This window comes from Anomaloglossus baeobatrachus, chromosome 1 (genome assembly GCF_048569485.1).
Source record: "Anomaloglossus baeobatrachus isolate aAnoBae1 chromosome 1, aAnoBae1.hap1, whole genome shotgun sequence".
NCBI lineage: Eukaryota > Metazoa > Chordata > Amphibia > Anura > Aromobatidae > Anomaloglossus > Anomaloglossus baeobatrachus.
In genome coordinates, this window is record NC_134353.1 from 480,432,867 (window position 1) to 480,454,641 (window position 21,775).

Below are 21,775 nucleotides of genomic sequence, written 5' to 3' on the forward strand. Positions count from 1 at the left end.
TAGACCACCCACTGGTGTGCCTGACAGGGTGTGATGTGAGGTGTGGTTAGGATTTGAGTGCTGATGGAAGCAATACCAGTAGTTAGGATCCCAGAACCATGGAGGGTGAGTTCTGCACCAAAAGAGAAAGGAGTGCAGTTCCCTGTGACACCCTGATAGAGTCAGGGGCGTCACATAATCACAACTAACTTAATGGTGTTACCTGCTTTAGGCATTTGTTACTTGTTAGTTTCATTGGTAATAAACTGATCATAAGCTGGAAGCAAATGATTAATTTCCCTGCAACACAACCACAGAAAATTAAAGGTAGCGGGACAGATGATTCATGCTGCCTGAACCAAGTGCATTCCATTTTTCAGCCAAGTATATTTCACTCTGAAGCATACTTTGAAAAGCCACTTGAGGACAATGTGGGGACAATGTGACTCGGATGACTAAAGGAAGGTCCCCAGTAGCTTTTTCCCTGCCTCACTCCCCTCTACTGACTCATTACTCCTGATCCGAACTCAACAGTCTCATAGATATATTGAAGGCTGCTGCGTTCAGGTCAAGACATTCACGGCCAAAATCATGTGTTGATGTGGCCAGAAAAATGTTTCAAGAAAGCATCTCAATAAAATCCATTTCAATAAAAAGGAGACTAGGGGTGATTTCAAACAAAGCATTTTTTTAAGAGCATTTTTGAGTCAAAGCCTCAAGTGGGTCCAGTAGGGAGAAGTATAGCCCATCTTTACTGTATCTCATTTGTTTAGAATCCAGTTCTGTTGAAAAAATAAATAAACATGAAAACTCCCCCAAAAACTGTTATTTCACTAAAAAAAATACTATGTGAAACAACCATAAAAAGAATGCCTTCTGCAACCAATGTTATTTGTTTTAATCAGCATGAACATTTGCACATCAAAATTCCCTTCCTAAACATCCCTGTATAACATCAATCTCTAAGGCTAAGTTCACATTTCCGCTAAAATCTATCAGTCACAATCCGCTGCTCTTGTAAACAGCGGAATCCGTTTAGCGGATTCCGCTGCTCCCATAGACTTGTATGAGCAGCGGATTGTGACTGATAATGCTGCGTTGCACCCTCCGCCCGACTGATCAGTCGTGGAACGACTGACCGCCGGGCGGGGGGAACGCAGCATGTAACGTTTTTTGAGCAGCGAGATCCGTCGGATTTCGCTGCGCATGCTCTCTGGCTCCCTGCACACGTCACCAGCTTTGGTTGGTTACCCGATATTTACCCTGGTTACGGTGCAAGGAGCCAGCGCTAAGCGGTGTAGGCCCGTAACCAAGGTAAATATCGGGTAACCGAGGTAAACATCGGGTGCTTTGCTGTTACCCGATATTTAGGCTGGTTACGTGTGCAGGGAGACCGACACTTCCCCGCTCGGCCCCGCCCCCTCCCGCACTCCGCACATGTATGTACACACACACACACACACACACACCTGTCCCCAGCCATGCAGACAAGCACTGCCACTGACACCCTCGTCTGGCCCCGCCCCCTGCTCGGCTCCGCCCCCTCCCGCACTTTGCATGTGCACACACACACATACATACATACATACATACATGCACATGCACACACTCACTCACACATACACTCACCTGTCCCCAGCCATGCAGACCGCAGCACTTCTACTGACATCCTCAGCGCCTGGCCCCGCCCCCTGCTCGGCTCCGCCCCCTCCCACACTTTGCATGTGCACACACATACATACATACATACATACATACATACATACATGCACATACACACACTCACTCACTCACAGATACACTCACCTGTCCCCAGCCATGCAGACCGCAGCACTTCCACTGACATCCTCAGCGCCTGGCCCCGCCCCCCGCTCGGCTCTGCCCCCGAACTCCGCCCCCCGCACACAACGGAATCCGACAAAGAATTCTGTTCTTTGTCATCCGTTGTACAGCGTTGAACAGCGCATCAGTCACATGCGTCAAGCGACGCATGTGACTGATACAAATCAATGGAAATGTGAACTTAGCCTAAATTACAAGTAAAAAAACTCCCACGTATTACCTTCGTTTTTCGTATGCATATTAGGGCCTTGACCAGTTGTAGGAGGGTTGTTTCACCAGACTAATCGGCCCTGTTTCCATGTTATTATGCCCCTGTGGGAGTGATAATATGATTTGCATGAGTCGCTATCACCGCCAGCTCCTGGAAATCACTCGCATGCGTGCGCCTCATGTCACCCGTGTCAGTATGACTTTGAAGCAGGGTGTATGCTTCCTGGCTTCATTTGGCGCACTGTGCTTGACTGGATGTTCAGAAGACGTGTATGTGAGCCATCTTCTGAACTTCTGGTCATGTGCAGGATGCCTAATGAAGCCAGAAAGCATCCACCCAGCTTCTGAAGTGCACTGACATTGCCGATATGACCCATGTGCATGGGCAAGATTTCCATTAGCTGGCGGTGATGCCGACTCATGGAAATGAAGTTATCACACCCACATGGATGTGATAACGTGGAAACAGGACCTACTAGTCATATGAAAATGGAGGTAATAAATGTTTTTTTAAAGTTTTATTTTATAGAATGACGTTATACAGGGATGGTTGTAAAGTGCAAGGGAGGGGCAGTTATGGGAGAGGGTCTTTGCAGAGGTCCTCAACCCACCCCGGCACAGTACAGACAATGGGGCAGAGTGGAGTAGGTGTTATGCGGTGGTGGTGTGGAGGTGGTACCTGCTGACTGCTGCGCTTTCACTTCTACAGCCGGCTTCTCCGGGTCCCATACACTTCCATGGGCCTCATGCCCCATGCGCTCAGTATGCAGACGACTACTGGGTAACACTTGAACAATTTTACTGAATAATTGCTTAAATGTTTTCCATTTCTTTATTCCAGAGACATCATCATTGCCATCTTTCATACACATCTTCTGTATCTGACCCGACCCTACAGAGACGGCTGTAATGGGGTGACTTATCCTCCCGCTTCGGACCCACTCCCCCAGCATGGAGGTGGATCACACAGCTCGGCTCACGGACGGTTAGACTCTCTTGATGCCCACCACCGCAACTGCTTTCCCACAGGTACCGGCAGATAACGCTTAAGGAAGGGGCGTCCCAACTCCTTTACGTCTCCATGACACTGGACTTACGTTCACTGTAGATGAATTCCCTCTAGATATCTTTGCTGTTCTTACTGCTTTCTTCTCTTTCTTCTTGCTGTCCTGTCTCTGTCCCATGTCAACCACCTCCACCCAGTTCCCTCTATTCTGCAGCTTTCTGACCCTTCTGGTCCTTGTCTCCTGATCTGCACACTACCACAGCATCTCCCTATATGAGCTGACCTGCAAAGCGCTTACCCTTTATCCCCTCCTATCCTGGGGACTATCCCTCCCTGCTTAATCCCCACCCGCCCTGTCATCTCCCAGTCTGTCTCTTCTCTCTAGGGGATCTAGAACCCATGACCTCTAGTGGCAGCCGGCCGTATTACACAGGGAGAAACAACACAACACAACACATTCTGTACCATTAGTCACCAGCGGGGACGTGGGGGTGTTAGAGTGCTGGTCACCCTCTTACATGGTTATGAAGGGAATTTTGACATGCAAATGTAAATGCTGCTAGCTTGGATGGTATAAGGAACCTGACAGGTTCCCTTTAACTAAGTGTATTTCCCCAATAGATCCCCAATTATTAAACACAAAATTTACCTGACTGTTTTCCTTGATGCAGCAGGAATATGGCACGCCACATCTCTCCAAGCTTGGGTTAGTGTCTCTGCAGAAAAAGTAAATGTTTGTGGACCAGTCTTTGTAGCTATTAACTCCACAGCATTCAAACTTTAAATAAAAAAAACAAAATATAAGATCAGTCAAACAGACATAAACATATACAAAAAAGTAAACGCAGATTAGTAGGGAATACGGGACAGGTGGGCTTCACCAAGTACCGGTTATTTATTTTTTCACTTTATTTCCTCCCTTCTCTTAAATATTTTCCATCACTGTGCAGTATCACATTTTCATCAGTGTATGTTCAGTTTAGCAGTTTTTAACATCAGTGTTTTATCAGTTTTTTCATATGCTAAAAATATATAAAATAAACTATGTTTCTCTTCCGAATTAAACAGTAACACCATACAGCGCTTTGGAAAACACATTGATTTTCATTGGCAAGTTTGATCTTGGATCAAAAACGGACATCTTCATTTTCCATTTTCTCCATCTCTGATAGTTCCAGAGGTTATAATGGAAACATATCTAAAAAACATGAAAAAAAACTTGTATGTGAAAAATTCAATGTATATCTATTCTGTTTTCTTTTACTAACTTAATGCCGCAACTCTTTCAGACTCTACATTTGGATGGATTGCCACTCTCTCCCTGGGGGAAAGGGTGGTTATCCATCCAAATCTAGAGTCTAGAAGTTGTGCAGATCAGACAGTCACCAGAATATAACAGTCTAAAGGCACATTGAATTACGTGACCGTCAGTGAGATGCAGGCTTTGAAACGTGGTCTAATAAAAGACAAATACAAGTATGAATGTCTGCAGTTTTGTAAAGTAGTGGACAGCCCCTTTAACATTCTGTTGTTAGTAGTAGATCCTCCTCATCTTCCTTTTTTTATGCTGTGTAACTCTTCAGAGAGCATTCTCTTTCCTTTTTTAGCTTCTGTAATTGTAAACGTATCCGGGGGCAGTTGTCATGGACAAGGGCTTCACTTCACTTGCCCCTGCATGCTACACAAAAGTGTGTTGTGTGTGTGGGAGCCCAACCCATTTGTGACGGTAAAGGCCGCTTTACACGCTGCGACATCGCTAGCGATCATTGCCCGTGGCGAACAAAATCGGTAGTACGCGTCACACGCACATACCTTTCTAACGACATGGCTGTGGCTGCCAAACAAACTCTTTTTTAAGGGGTAGGTTCATGCGGCGTCACAGCGATGTCACATAGCGGGCCACCAATAGAAGCGGAGGGGTGGAGAGCAGCCGCATTAACGTTACTCCCACCTCGTTGCCGGAGGACGCAGCAACGCTGTTGTTCGTCGTTCCCGGGGTGTCACATGTAGTGATGTGTGCTGCCTCAGGAACGTCGAACAACCTGCGTCCTAAAAGAGCAACAATTTTTTGGAAAGGAACGACGTGTCAACAATCAACGATTTTTCACTTTTTTCGGATCGTTAGCGGTCGCTCATAGGTGTCACACGCAACGACGTCGCTAACGACACCGGATGTGCGTCACGAATTCCGTGACCCCAGCAATAACTCATTAGCGATGTTGTTGCGTGTAACGGGGCCTATGTTTAGAGTAACTAAGTTGGTGACCTTTATCTTGTCTTCTGCTACACATAGTGCGGCACAGCTGCGTCTTACATTCACATTAAAAATCCAGCTTTCTTTTAAACTCAGGTAGAGGGTATAGCTGTTGAGGAGAGCCATTAAATTAAATACTTAATTAACCTCCTGACAGGGGATTGTGGGAAATATGTCAATTTGCTTTACATAATTCAGTTCTCAGATCATACACGACACAGATTTAAGGATGGCTGCCATTTCCTGTTTTCCCCACCTTGCCTGGAATACAAGGAATGTCCAGATGTAAGAAGACCACCATATAAGAAAAAGACCCACTGGCCAAGCTAGAGGACCAACCCACAGATCAGATGACACCATGGATTCATCCACTGACGTCAGACCCGCCCATCAACAGCAACACGGATCTCCCCATTGGCTAGCCAATGAACTGTCCCACTAATTGGGCATATCCGAACTTGTGTACGCCCCTAGCCTATATCAGAGGCCGCAGGCTTCAGTTCGGTCTGTTCGGTGCCATCTCTACTGTGATCAAGAAGAGATTTCACATCCGACTGTGTCTGACGTGATTTTCCTCACGCATGCACTTGATCCACACCAATTGGGACAGGCAGTAGGCAACTAGTGATCTCTGGTTAAGAGTTCACCCTAACATAGCAAGTAATATTGTGGAGACACGGGGGTCAGTGGGTGCTCTCATCCGCTGGCCCGGCCACCTTTAGAAAGACAGTATGGCCCAGGGCTCATCCCAACTGAACGCCCGACCTCCTTAACCGTGGGCGGAACACTACTTAGACAACACAGGGTGAGGGAATCACAATATTAAGTCTTTATTGGATCCCCAAACAATTAACGGCATATGGCACATAACCAGCAAAACCACACAATGTAATAGGCAACAGTTTCTCACCCTTCCGCTGGCTCACCAGGGATTAGAATGTCCGTGCCTCAGAGCTTCCAGGGCTACTTACTCCAATCCGGCAGCACTCCGCTTTCAGCGGGCACCCACCGAGAATGGAATAACGCCAGATTTAGGAAGCTAGCTGAGGTCTGAAAAGTCTGTAGTCAGGTGACTAAATTGTCCCAACCAGAGTTTCTTCCTTAAGTAGTCTCTGGTATGATGATAAGATATAATTCTGGCAGCCAGAGTCGAAATCCCTAGACTGTGGTTATGGTCTACAATCGGAATCGGAGTCTCTAGATTGAAGCCATGTAGCCGGAGCCAAAGTCCCTAGACCGAGTCCACTAGGCATCCTAGTTCTGATCCCCTAGCTGGCTCCTAAGAGCTTAGACTGGATCATGCAACATCCATCAACCCCTGGTGACTCCAAGAAGTCCCTTTTTATAGCCAGAGCCTTCCCTTAGGATATACTGTGCCCTTATCGGATTGGTTGTACAAGGTTGCTTCTCTTATTGGATGAATTTCAAGCCGCATGGATAAAGTTCATTTAAATGATGTGGACAGAAAGACTGAAGATATTTACATGTAGTCTGCAATCCACAAACTAGACAATGCCCACTGAGGTAATTTACATTAGATTAGCAATACACAACTACATTACAATGAGCGCTCAGAGGGGTCTGGCAGAAACAATAGTTTAGCAAGCATGAGTTAACACACAGAAGAACCATACGTCTGGCTAATGTAAGAAATTTAACCCACGACACACATTGAAAAAGTCTGTGTCGTCACAAATATATCTTCCATTCTCCACTCTAACATAAACCGGCTCTTATAGGAGCATTACATATATGATATTATTCTCTTCCACACAGGCTACCAAGGATATCGATATACAACTGTGGTGCCCCTGCAGCAGTCGAACTGCTCGGATCCGGGATTGCTGTAGCTCGAGGGTCTCCGGACCCGGAGGTTTGCGGCCACTTCAAATGTGAAGGGGGGTTATTTACAAGGGAGAGTTCGTGACACCACCCGCGGTTCATGGTAAGGGGGGGTACCGCCGCTGCCAATGGGAGTAACCGGGGGAGATGACGTGGGGCAGCCAGTTGGTGAATCCTCCACGGGTAGGAGAGATTGTTGTGAATGCTGTCTGGATAAGTTCCGCTCTTGGGCTCCCTCCGATGGTCGCTGGTGTTGGTGTATTGAGGTTTGTGACTAGAGGGTTGCACAGCTGAATTTCAGTGCTGGCTTGATTTGGATACAGGCGTGTTTGGACCTCATGCTGTTGCCAGTTGTCTGATAGCTTCAGGCCAGAGTGGTTCTGCTCTCCTGCCCTCCACTAAGATAAGTCCATAAGTTTTGTTTCATACATTTTGTATGCTTTGTGATTCTTGCATTTGCAAATTATTTCTGAAGGTATTTGTGTTTTGCTTAGAAATGTTTGTACCTAAACCCCCTCACCCTGTCTAGGCCTATCTGGAAACGTAATCCCTTCTGGATCCAGCGTATAGGAGGATCTTTACATGATACTATTTTAGAAACTTTCCAACTTAATGAGCGCTCCACACCATCACATATAGTCTGGGACTCTATGAAAGCTGTGGTGAGGGGCATCTATATCAGAGAAATATGCATACGTAAAAACCAAAACAGACGCTACACCCAAAGTCTGATTCAGGAAGTATCTGAATGCGGAGGCTGCGGTGGTGTTCAACCCGACAGAGGAAACTAAAAACACTCTAGAGAAGGCACAGATGTCACTCAGGGAAAATCTCATATCGGCGGCAGCAAATAAACGTTACTTCCTCAAGCAGAAATATTTCATAGAGGGGGAGGGAGTAGGGCCCTTACTAGCCACGGTCATTAGGGCGCAGGAAGGATCTTCATATATAAATAGGCTGAAGACGGAGTCGGGTGATCTTGTAACGGAAATTGAGGATATAGTGAGAGAGATAAAGAGGTATTATTGTGTCGCCCTGGGCAAGCCAGGGGACACAGGTCACACACCACCACACCCTACATCCCAGATAGGAACATCTAAGCTAACCAAAAACCCTTGTTGCCTTCCACCAGAGGCTGATGATTCACACCAGGGGGTGGGCCAGGCGGTTGGCTCCGCCCACCGAGGAGGTCACAGCTCTGGAGGCGGGAGAAACCAGGCAGTCAGCTCAGGGACGAGCTTGGGTAAACAACAGCAGAAAGCTCAGGGAGGAGCAGGAGTGAGGAGCTAAGTGAAGGAGTAAACAAGTAGTGAAAGTAGAAAAGTGGTAAAGGAGGAAAGCAAGTGAGGTGACAGGAAAGAAAGAAAACCTGAAGGGTCCAGCTGTGTGTAGAACCAGGTCAGCAAGGTCAGCAACGGCGGTGACTGTCTGGAGGGGGACCGTTTGGAAGTTCCTGGAAGGACCCCGTTGGCTGTGTGCGCGGCGGTCTGGAGCAGTGTTCCGAAGGACAGTCAGCACCAGGGCAGGGGCCTCTCGGACCCCGGCAAGGCTTGGAGTCGCCATAATTTGCCGAATCCGTCAGTGAAGGGGACGTAGATCCCCCAACAACCAAGTCCCGATTGAAGGCAACAGCCCAGCCAGTGTAGAAGAGACACCGCCACCGCCAAGGCACCAGTTTCTTAGGGCCAGCGCCTGCGGGCAAAGAGTAGAGCTCCCCCGGTCCAGCTTGAAGCCGGGGAGCGGGTTACCGGTGGGGACCCATCGCAACCAACAAGTACACCAAGGTGCAAGGAAAAGGGACATCACCGTCACCTACTGGGAGAGCAAGTGCAGCCGTCCGTGGGACTGTCTTACCAGCCGTTTGGTTTACCGTAAAAACTGTGTCAACGTCTCAGGCTGAGTGAGTACCACAGTGCCGCAAGGCACAGCGCTGCCCCCGCGTCCCTGCGCCCACCAGGCCCTGCACCTCCCTCACCATCACCGGGCCCCGGGATCACCAACCCCTACCCACGGAGGGGCAACACAACACCTGGCTGCTCCGCATCACCATCCCCGGGAGCCCCGTATAGAGCAGCGGTGGTGAAATCACCACAACCGTGGGTGGCGTCACGGACAATAATCATCCCCTCACCCAACAACCCCCTTTCACTCACGGGCGAGGAGTGCCGCTCGAGAAACCCCCGGGATCCGGCTCACCGCTCGAGCCACCACTGAGCAGCAGCCGCCGGACCCGAACAGAAGGGGTGAGCGTGGTGTGCTGACACCCTCCTCCCCGCCCGCGACATTATATGCTGCTATACACATCAGACTGTGACCTCACGGAGACTGAGATTGAGCAATATTTGGTTGCTCTCTCTCTCCAAAATAGAGAAAGCCTCAATTATCAATATAAAATAATAAACTTTATTGATATCACAAATTTAAGAAAAACACACCCAGTGATTGTGAACACACAGGGGCATACAAGGAGATTGGAAGGAGCTTCCTAGATAGGATCCCTATATTATCTTTAAGAGATCAAGCTCATGTCAAGAGACATCCTGTTGGAAGAATTAGAGGAAGCGCTTGGCCAGACGCAAAATGAAAAAGCTCCGGGAACAGATGGCCTGCCTGGCGAGTTTTATAAAACTTATGCACCCTTACTACTACCTAAACTACTTAAATATTTGAAGAATCTGAAAGGCAGAGGGTCCTCCCGTCCTCTATGAGGGAAGCTTTAATAGTCTTAATATTAAAACCCGGAAAAGATCCAGAGATCCCGGATTCGTACCGCCCAATCTCTCTACTACCAACAGATGTTAAATTACTGGCCAAGGTGCTCGCCAATAGGATGTCCCGAGTCATCTCATCAATTATACAGAATTATCAAACAGGATTTATTCCATGTAGAGCCACATCTATGAATCTTAGAAAATTATACTTAGGGATTCATCATAGTTCTGAGATGCCAGGGGAAAGGGAAATTTTGTCCTGAGACGCCACTAAGGCGTTCGATAGCTTAGAATGGGCGTATTTGTGGGCGGTACTTCGGAAAATGGGTTTTGTACACAGATTTATAAATTGGGTGAAGCTGCTATATGACTCACCGGTGGCGAAGGTTAGGGCTAATGCCAGGGTCTCTGAGTCTTTTCTTCTCGGAAGAGGTACTAGACAGGGGTGCCCGCTCTCGCCCTTGCTATTTGCTACTGCAGTGGAGCCATTGGCAGTTGCAATACGGAAGTCCAGGGAGATAACGGGATTTAGGTCTGGAGCAGTAGAGCAGAAAATATCATTATATGCGGATGACCTACTTTTATATTTAGACAGGGTACATTCCTTGATTTTGACGGCAATGGATATCATTCAAGAATTTGGGCGGAGGTCTGGCCTTCGGATTCATTGGTCCAAATCGGCTTTAGTGCCGATAGACCCTCTCCCGGTGGATTTCTCGGACTTGCAGATACCGGTTCCTGTGGTCCGAGAGTTTAAGTATCTGGGAGTAACTGTTAGCCCAAATCCAAAGGATTTCCAGGCCCTAAATCTGGAACCCCTGTTGCAACGGTTCAGAGCAAAGGTACACACCTGGTGTCGCTTGCCGCTATCAAATATCGGTAGATCCAACTTAATCAAAATGGTAATGATGCCACAATTACTATATCTTATACATAATTCTCCAGTGTGGATACGTAGGGAATTTTTTGCAAAAATTAATACATTATTCCGGGAACTTATCTGGAAGAAAAAACAGGCTAGGATTCAACTGGAAGTGCTACAGCGGGGAAAGGAGGAGGGAGGACTGGTGGTACCAAACCCATATATATATATTATATAGCCTCCCAGATGCAGCATCTTAGGGGTTGGGGCAAAGAAGGAGCGTATGATAATAGTGGTGATATAGTGAGAGAGGGATCGGTATGGAAATATCCGGGTTGCCAGTTGGATGTGAGACAAAGACAGATAAATGGGGCACGATATCCCACGTTGGCTATGATATTTCGGGTATGGGACAGAGGTAAATTTCTTTTGAAGATAAATGGGCCTACAGAGTTCTGGCCACTGTGGCGAAACCCGGATTTGCCAGAAATTAAAAAATTAGTGGGGTTCAGAGGATGGGAAGATAAAGGGATCCATTTAGTGTCACAAGTACTTCAAAATAATATTCTTAAGAGTTTTGAGCAATTGAGAACGGAGTTTCACCTCCCACATGTCTTCTTTTATCAGTATTTACAGCTGAGGCACGCATTGGAAAGACAGGGGAGGACAAATCCGGTGACAGTGACACATAATCAAACATTACATATGCTACTTACATCTGAGTCCTCTAAAGGCCTTATTTCTGAACTATACAAAAGATTACTACCTGCCCATCTGGAGACATACCCACTGACTGTTAAAAGTAAATGGGAACGGGACGTTGGTCCCTTGACAGAAGACCAGTGGTCCGACATTCTAGAACAGGTCCCCAAACTGGCGGTCTCTGAGTGCCAAAGGCTTTCTCAAATATATCTCATCCACAGGGTATATAAAACTCCCAGCCTATTATTCAGGATGGGACTTAAGCCCGCTTTACACGCTGCAATATATCTTACAATGTGTCAGCGGGGTCACGTCGTAAGTGACGCACATCCGGCATTGTAAGTTACATTGCAGTGTGTAACTGCTACGTGCGATTGCCATTGAACGGTAAAACGTTCATCTCACGCACGTCGTACATTCCTCATGAATTGTACGTCAGATTGTTTATCGTACCCGAGGTAGCACACATTGCAGTCTGTGACACCCCAGGAACGATGAACAGATCTTACCTACGTCCTGCGGCTCCCGGCCGGTAATGCGGAAGGAAGGAGGTGGGCGGGATGTTTACGTCCCACTCAGCTCCGCCCCTCCACTTCTATTGGCCGGCTGCCGCGTGACGTCGATGTGACGCCGAACATCCCTCCCACTCCAGGAAGTGGATGTTCGCCGCCCACATCGAGGTCGTATGGAAGGTAAGTATGAGTGACGAGGGTTAATCGTTTGTGCGGCACGTTCAACAAATTGAACGTGCCACACATACGATGGGGGCGTTGCAAATCGCATACAATATCGTATGCAAAATTGCAACGTGTAAAGCAGGCTTTAGACCAAATGCACAATGTGTTAGGTGTGGACAGGATGATGCCCATTTGATGCATGTTATGTGGGAGTGTGGACACATTGGTGATTTCTGGAAACAAACCCTGGGACTCATAGACCAAATATATCATATGACAATACAGCCGTCACCTCGTCTATGTTTGTTGAGTTTGTGGGAGGGAGGAGTAGACCCGGACTCTCCAACAGCCCTGAGAATAGCACGTATCCTGTATCAAGCAAGGAAGATACTGGCATACCATTGGTTAGATCCTCTACCACCAACATTACCAGAGCTTAAAAATAAATGAAATAACGTCATTAGATTGGAAAGGGGAATTTATTTAAAGAGAAAAACACTGAGAAAGTTTTACAAAATCTGGCAGCCATGGATGGAGTCGCCGGGTCTCCCCTCTGGGGCACTAGTGCAGGATGCAATGCTGGACCAGTTACTGTTGTGCTTGCAGTGAATGGAACGTTTGGGGAGTAAAAGTTAAACCTAGTGTTTTACGTGGCGAAGTGGACTTTGAGCGGTGCCGTGGGAGGGGCCGGAAGGGTGTGATTGATGACTAAATGGGGAGAGAGGCAAGCGGGTATGGAAATATGATGTGGAGCGACACGGCTGATGGAGGAGACTTTTCTATTAGACTGGGGTATTATTGCATAATTTAAACTTTTGTTTATCTGTAGAGCCATGTTGTTTGTAGGCTCAATTTATATAACTGATCTAAGAATCCTTTTTTCTTTCTTTTTTTTTTATATACAGAGGAAGAACCTGATTTATAGACAACATATGTTTTTTCAATGTACGCTTTTACTAGTTATATAAGATGCAATATATTTTCTCTGTATTGATTCTTAGTTGTTTAATAAAAAAGATCTGATTTAAAAAAGAAATGTTTGTACCTTCAGAAAGGGGGAATTTTCTCCCTGATAATCCATGTTGGAGATCTTAGTGGCAGGGTTTTTTGTTCTCTTGGGGAAAATCTGCTCTGAGGCAAGTTAGATTTTCCACTTTCTGCCTTTAGGTTTATGTAGTTCTCCGGCTGGGTTTGAGGTACATAGGGAGCGTTAGGTGTGCCGTCCGGCTGCTTCTAGTTGGTGTTAGGTTCAGGCAGTGGCGTAACTAGAGTTGGATGGGCCCCGGTGCAAAGTTTAGACCTGGGCCCCCCCTCCACATACACAGACACTTGGGGTAAGGCATACCTCCCAACTTTTAAAGAAGGAAAAGAAGGACAATATCATGGAGGCCTGGGTTGGGAAGGCTGCATGATACTGTACATGGAGGCCTGGGGTGGGGAGGCTGCATGATACTGTACATGGAGGCCTGGGGTGGGGAGGCTGCATGATACTGTACATGGAGGCCTGGGGTGGGGAGGCTGCATGATACTGTACATGGAGGCCTGGGGTGGGGAGGCTGCATGATACTGTACATGGAGGCTCCATGTACAGTATCATGCAGCCTCCCCACCCCAGGCCTCCATGTACAGTATCATGCAGCCTCCCCACCCCAGGCCTCCATGTACAGTATCATGCAGCCTCCCCACCCCAGGCCTCTGACCACCGTGTACTCACTTTATATATATAAAAAAAAAAAACAAGTACTCACCGATCTTCTCCTTCCACTGCTGCTCTGTCCTGACGTCTCCTTGTTCCACTGCTGCTGTACTCCCTGCTCTCCTCCTTCCACTGCTGCTCGTCCTCCTCTCTCTCCCGGTGCTCCGGTCGGCGTCCTCCCTCCCTGCGCTCTGTGCACTCAGCACAGCAGTCGCACAGGAGTGACGTCACCGCACAGGCACAGGGGGAGTATGATGATGCAGAGCGGCGCTGGCCGCTCTATGCTTCATTATTACTGTGCGCGGTGACGGGGGAGGGGGGCCCCGGTGCCGCCGCTGACATCGGGCAGGAGGGCCCGGTGTCGGGGGCGGCAGCGGGTCATATAGTGGGCGCGTGCACTGTGACAGATCAGCGCAGCTTCTCTCTCACTGAGAGGAGCTGGCTGCTGATCTGTCGGGTCCCCGCGGGCCCCAAACTGCCCGGGCACGGTCGCGATGGCGACCGCTGCGACCGCGGTCGTTACGCCCCTGGGTTCAGGGCTGCAGTCAGCATTAGGGCCCTACGGCTCGGGTAAAATGCTTATGGTAGTTGTTGAACATCGTATCATAACGGAAGACCCCGGAACTCTGGAGATAAGTGGCGCATAGCGTTGTGCAGGCTATGCGGGCAGGCAGGACGCAGGGTGTGCAGTCAGGTTATGTAGACGTTGGTGCATTCATTAAGCAGACTCTAACACAGAAGTAAGCCAAGTCTCTGGGTGCCGCTGCCACTCGGGGGAGCTCGACCGGGTATCCGTTCCCACTAGTATTGCTTAGTGGTCCGGAGCCTGCCTATATGCACAATTTTGTAGATTTTCCTAAGTGACCCTTCGGCCTGAAGCTGTCAGGGTCCCGCTCCCTATAGTGATATAGTTGAGCTGTGCTTTCGATGGCTGACACTTGGGATTTCTGTAGGCTGCATAAGCTGGAAAGCCCTATCCCCCTCGTTGTGTTGGTGCCTTTGATCTCTGAGCTCTTGGTTCATAAACTATCCTCCACAGGTGAATTATCAGGTTGCGTGAAGCTACTCCCTGATCTAGGGTCCTGTACCCCGCCGTGCTCGGTACCAGTCAAGTTATTGGACTCTCCAGTGCCGACCGTTCTCCAAAACTAAGTCAGTACACCCTTTTCCAATACCCTGCGACCGGGTCTCCAATTCCTCTGGTCCTAGACCACCGTCTGTGACCCAACCAAGGTCACACAGGGAGCTACAACTCCCTCAGCTCCTCACTCTCTGAGGGCTACTACTCGATCTGACTTCCTGCCTCCCACCAGTCTGCCTGACCCCTAGGTGGGTGGCCCTTTTTCAGCTAGACCACCCACTTCGGTGCCTGACAGGGTGTGGTGTGAGGTGTGGTTAAGCTTTGGGTGCTGATGGAAGCAATACCAGCAGTTAGGATCCCAGAACCATGGAGGGTGAGTTCTGCACCATGAGAGACAGGTGTGCAGTTCCCTGTGACACCCTGATAGTCAGGGGCGTCACACAACCACACGGATTTACATGTTTAGCTGTGTGTTATGATCCGATGTTCAATGACTACAATGGGCACAATCCACCAGAGTCGTAGGTAATAACGTACCAACCGCAAGCTCTGAACTTAACACCACACTAGAAGTAGCTGGGCAGCATACCTGACAATCCTAGATGCCTCAAACCCAGCCAGAGGACTACATAACCTACAAGGCAGAAAGTGAAAAGAAACTATCTTGCCTCAGAACAGATTTCCCCAAAGAAAATAGACAGCCTCCCACATGTACAGACTGTGAGCAAAGATGTAAAGACATACACAGTAAGAGCAAGATGGAGCAAAGAGAGGCCACTCTATCCTAAATACGAAAGACAGGATAGGGAACTCTTGCGGTCAGCATGAAAAACCCTATTAAAACTTCCTACACGGAATGTGCAAAAAGGAAGAGTAATCTAATTCTCGCACGTTCACAATCCCAGTACAATCCTAAGCGGAACTCCACAAAACAGTATTCACAACAGCTGTGGCTATAATAACCTCGGCACTGCTATGCTACTTTCCAAGGACTGCTCTTAGAATCGTTGTCCCTGTGCCACTGTCCATCAGCAAGGCATTCCTTCTTCACTGTGATCCCCTTTTGCCACTTGTCTGACAATGTATCCAGACTTTTTCACAAGCTTTGCCTCGTAGGTGTCCCCTTTTGCTCCATCCGCCTCTGGAGAGTTCGTCTAGCTCCCAGACCTTGCCTGATCACACCTTCGTTCCTACATCTTCTCTCTCTAGCTTCCACTATACAACAACCAATAAACCTGAAACTGCTTCCTCCATATATCCCCCCCACCCCAACCCACTATGTGCTGACTCTACAATTAACCCTGTCATAACTGTCCCTGTTGTCTGTTGCTTAGCAGATCTACTCTCTCACCTAGTTCTATACAGTAGTGAATAAGAGAACAGAAACATCTTGTGACCATTGGCAGTACTGCAGCCATGAGGGATTTAAACACCTTACAATAACCTAGCATATAAATTAATATATCACACATTTACAACAAAACCATTGATGCCTTTAAAAGGGGGACATGACTTAGGTTCACCCTCTTAGATATTAATCAGATATGATTGTGTGACGCCCGTGAACTAGTCAGGGTGTCACAGGGTACTGCACCTCCTCTATCTTTTGGTGCAGGACTCAACCCTCACGGTTCTGGGATCCTAACTTTTGGTATTGCTCCATCAGCATGCAAATCCTAGTCACACCTCACACCACACCCTGTCAGGCACACCAGTGGGTGGTCTAGCTGGAAAAGGGCTATTCGCCTAGGGGTCAGGCAGACTGGTGGGAGGGAGGAAGTGAGACAGAGGAAGTGGAGCGCAAAGCTAAAACAGTTCAGCAGTAGCTCACAAAGAGTGAGGAGCTGGGAGTAGCAGCTCCCTGGAGAGAAGTAGCTCCCAAAGGGTGAGACCCTGGGAGTTACAGCTCCGTGGGGACTTTTGGCTAGGTTGCAGATGGTGGTCTGGGACCGGAGGAGTCGGAGACCCGGTCGCATGGTATTGAGCCTGGGTGCCTAGACGCGGTCTTGGAGGATGGACAGCATCTCAAGCCTAATAACCGGTCCGGGACCGAAAGTACGACGGGGTACAGGACCCTAGGTCGGGGAGTAGCAAGCAACCCGGCAATTAGCCTGTGGAGGACAGTGTCTTCACATATTGTCCCCAATAAGCTCAGAGATCGGGGGCACTAGCGCAACGAGGGGGATAGAGCTTTCCAATCCATGCAGGCTTCAAAAATCCCAAGCGTGAGCCCCTATGAGCACAGCTCCACTACCAACAAGTAGGGAGCGGGACCCGGACAGCTTTAAGCCAACGGGCCACCAGAACATTCCAAAATTTGTGCAGGAGGCAGGCTCCGGACCATCCGGCAGTACCAGAGGAGACGGACACCCGGAGGAGCTCCCTCAAGAGGGCAGTGGCACCCAGAGACGAGACTTGGTATACCTCTGTGTCAGAGTCTGCTTTGCGGTCGCAGCACTGCCAACACGGCCTGAGTGAGTACGCTGTCCTCCCCTGATTCTAATCTGCACCACGTTCCCATACACTACCTCCATCATCCAGAGTCCCGGGGCCTCCCCTACCCATGGACGGAACGTTATCTGGCTGCCCCACTCCATCTCCCTCGGGTACTCCCATTGGCAGCAGCAGTACTCTCCTTACCGCGAACCTTGGGTGGCATCACAAACTCTTATCCCCTGTAAATACCCCCTTTTTATTTGAAGTGGCCGCGAGCCCCCGGGTCCAGAGACCCTCGAGCCACAGCAGCAACCCCCGGATCAGAGCGGTTCGACCGCTGCAGGGGCGGCACAATTTTCTTTCAGATTCTACTAAATCTAATGTGCTTTTGGAAAGGAGCTCTTGTGCTATAACCAATCTATAGCAGAGAAAGCACAGTAAGCAAGGCACAGAATCACATAAGTAGTCAGTGAAGTAATGACGTTTTTAGGACTTGAAGAGAACCTGTCAGAACAACTTTGTAGTGTAAAGACATCTGTAATACAGATTAAATTGATATCTTTGGTGAAAAAAATCTACTTTGTGGTTTTTTTAACCCATTCAAGACCAAAGATGTACTGGTACATTCTTGGCTGCGTCTGTCCTTGCCCTGTGTCATCCCTGCACATGTCTGCTGATCTGATCAGCAGACATATGGAGCTAACAAGTGTTGGTGGAACTCTGCAGCGTGATCTGATGCATTCCAATGGGGATTTCGCAGTTATCCGCCGACATCGGCAGTTCCGTGACACAATTATAGGATGCTAATGGTTTTGAAGCATCGCTGTAATCAGGAGAAATGATCAGACTGTGCAGTGATAAAGTCCCCTTGGTGGACTAATAAAATTAATAAAAAATAAGTTTTAAAAAATATGAAAAAAAATATAGACTTAAAAGTTCTAATCACCTCCCTTTTGCCCAATTGAAAATAAAACAATAACAATAAAATAAAAAAATACACATTTGGGATTGCTTTAGAAAGGAGCGAATGCCAGGCTGACAGGGCTCCGGTACGGGTAAGTGCCCAGCGAATGGCGAAAAGGAAGGAAAGGGAAACCCTGTGTCTAGGGAAGGGGGAGATGGTGACCACTGGCCAAGCTTACCGCTGAGCCCTGGTTTCCCTCACCACCCTAGATAGGTTCTGCACCTATGCGCTGAGCCAGATACCTGACCCTGGCTGACGCTGAATTAGACCCTAGGTAGGTAGCGGGTGGGATGAGCACTTAATCAACCCCACTAAGCGCTAAAGAAGACACAGGGATAACAAACAGAGGGAAACTGAATGATAAACATATCTCCAGGTGACTCCGGGAAAGGAACTGCAACAACCAAAAAGTTTTTGCAGATGTATACAAGCCAACTGTTTGCACTAAAGACTTGTTAAGGGTATAAGAGCTATCATCAGCACAGGGTGTAGGTGAAGGTGTATAAAGCATGTGAAGGTGTATAAAGACACCAAGGGAAGTGCTGATGAAAAGCAGCTGAAAGGTTGAAGAACTCTCAGGGTCATAAATGGAAAGGGATGAAAACCAATCAGAAATAATAGAAGGTTGGGGAGCAGTTTGCGCAGCCAAACGCTGTGACCTTCTATAGCCAGATACCAAAAGACTGTTTGTCACCTGTGATACACTTGTGATACCTGGTCAAGCAGCTGGCTAACCAAATGAAAGGTCTCATGGGAATGTTCCCGGATCCAGCTTATAAGGTTCCCATTCCTGATTTTTATGTGTATGGGTAGGGGGAGATCATAAACAATTTAAAAATTTTAAGGAAAGTTGTAAACTCTATTTCCAACTCTATATGGTTACTTCTAGGGACGAAAAAACTCGGGTTGGCCTCACGATTTCTACAAAAACTACTGTCACACAAAAACTATGATTGCTCCCTCCAACTTACTAAGGGGGCGAAATTACTTAAAAGAAGCCATGAGAGAAATTAAGGGGAACTTGGCCAATGGGTTTATTCGCCCCACCAAATCCCCTGTGTGAGCGGGGTTCTTTTTTGTGACCCAAAAGAATGTATTGATTATTGGGAGCTCAATTGGATAACGGTACGTAAGAAGTACCACCTTCCATGCATTTCCGATCTCTTTAATCAACCTATTGGGGCAAGTTTATTCACCAAGCTGGCCCTTATGTAAGCCTATAACCTTGTTTGCATCAAGAGGTGGGATGAGGGAAAATGGCTTTCAATACCCGGAAGCGACCTCCTGGGCATTTGTGTCACTGTTTATACCGATGATAGCCTCATCTTTTCTAGAGACCGTGCAACACATAGGGACTTTGTGCACACTGTTCTGAAAAGATTAGAAGATCATTACTTATGTCAAACTAGAGAAATGTGTATTTGAAGTGCAAGAGTTGGGATTCCCGAGAGTTATCTCCTTTCCTAGGGCTTTCGGATGGACCCTGCATAGATGAAGGTGGTGCTTGATTGGACCCAACCATGCAATATCAAGGCTTTACAGCATTTCTTGGGCTTTTCTAACTATTACAGGTGGTTTAGCAATGGGTTTCTCTAAGGTGGTAAAACCTCTCACTGACCTTACTCATAAAAGGGCAGATGTCTCTAACTGGGATCGTAATGTATGCTACCACGTGCCAGCAGCCGGGCTGCTTTGATCCGGATCTGCGGTGGCTCGAGGGGTCTCCGGACCCGGCGGTCATGCGGCCACTCAATGAAAGGGGGACTATGTACAGGGGGATTAGAAGTTTGTGACGCCACCCACGGTGCGTGGTAAGATGGTGTACCACCGCTGCTGTTGGTGGGGGGGCCCGGTGGCAGTGGTATAGCAGCAAGGTGTTTAACCCCTCCGTGGGTAGGGGGTTGTGCCCCGGGGCCCGGTGATGGTGGAGAAGGGGAGCCGTGGGCTGTAGGCCTGGGAGACAGGGAGCAGAGTAACTTACAGTGGTTATCGTGGTTTTGGATGAGGCTGTGGTGATTTGTGAGGTCAATGAACACACAGGCAGTGATTCAACCAAACGTCCTGCAGTACCGCTGCCGCTGAGGGGGAGCACGTCCAGATGACCGTTCCTAGTGATGTTACTAGTGTGCTTTGGTCTAGTCCGACCCTCCGGGAGCCTCCACTTCACAGCCCTTCACTCTCTGAGGCTACTCTCTCACGCTGTCTGGGAGCTCCAACTCCCCAGCCTGCTCTCCTCACTGAGAGCTACTCGAGAGCCCTCTCCTCTCTTTGCTCCCCTGCCGACGACTGACTAGTCACCTCCCACCCACTCTGCCTGACTCCAAGGTGGGCGGCCCCTTCCTTCCTTGACCTCCCCACTGGTGTGTGTGTGTGTGTGTGTGTGACTGAGATCGGCATGCTGGTCCTAGCACATCACTGGGTGACACCTGGAGAGATGGATGCTGCACGGAAAGTAAAATTGTGCAACACCCTGTGACGACCTGATAGGCCAGGGCGTCACAAATGCAATCAAGGCATTTAGCACTCTAAAGAAGGCCTTTTCCACCACTCCTGTTCTGGCCAAGCCAGATGTTAACAGGTCTTTTGTGATTGAGGTGGACACCTCTGGGGTGGGGGAGGTGCTCTCCCAGGGATTCTCCTCTCCATCTAATCTGAGGCTATGTACCTTTGTCTAGTAAATCTGATACATTTTCTCCTCCAGAGCTGAACTATGAGCAGAACTATGACGTTGGTGACCCAGAACTTCTCACCATTAGGTTAGCTCAGTAAGAGTGGAGACATCTCCTTGAATGGGCTAAATATCCGTTTACGGTTCTTATGGACCATAAGAACCTGATTTATTTAGAAAACACCAAGAATTTTAATTTTATATAGGCACGGTGGACCTTGTGTAACGGGGTGCCAGGGGTGCCTCCGGGGCTGTAGTCGTGGCACTTAACACGAGGCTTACCCCTGGTTCCGCCGTCACTTTGGGGTCGGGAGATGACATGGTGGGGCAGAGTGTGGTGGGGCAGATATCGTCCGACGTACAAACACTTTCCAGGCATGATTCGGTGCAATCAAAAGGCATTCTTTATTACACAGTTCTTCACACAACCGACAGATATAGATGACTTCACACTTCCTTTAGCTGGGGGAAAACCTGTCCTGACGTCTCCTCCAGTGGGGATGTGCCCGGCTAATCCGCTTCACCTGGCTCCCACTACGGCTACCCACAGACCGGACCCACACCGGTCTGCTTCGCACTTGAGGTTCCGCCTTCTCCTTTTCTCTCCGGCTTTCCTATTTACCCAGCTCCCACACTCTGCCCCTTTCTGCTTCTTCTCTCCCGTCCAGGACTCGACTGCCTCTGATTCTCACTTTTTTTCCTCACAACACTCCTTTTCCCTCCCCTTTAGCTGCCGGCTCCTCCTTTCCTTTGCCTTGCTTTTGTGGTGACAGCCGTCCCACCTGGCCACTAGGGGGTCCCCTAAAACAGTAAAAGCATTTAACCATAAAACATTTTTATTGCAT

General features: G+C 48.4%; 1 protein-coding gene across 1 annotated transcript in view; it reads right to left on the reverse strand.

Annotated features, from left to right (window-relative positions):
• LOC142295213 (tetraspanin-33-like) overlaps positions 1-21,775 on the reverse strand; it is a 119,639-nt gene that overhangs the window by 35,283 nt on the left and 62,581 nt on the right. Inside the window, exon 6 of the mRNA XM_075338297.1 lies at positions 3,687-3,815. Coding sequence (XP_075194412.1) covers positions 3,687-3,815 — 129 coding nt within the window. The remainder of the gene's footprint in view (positions 1-3,686; positions 3,816-21,775) is intronic.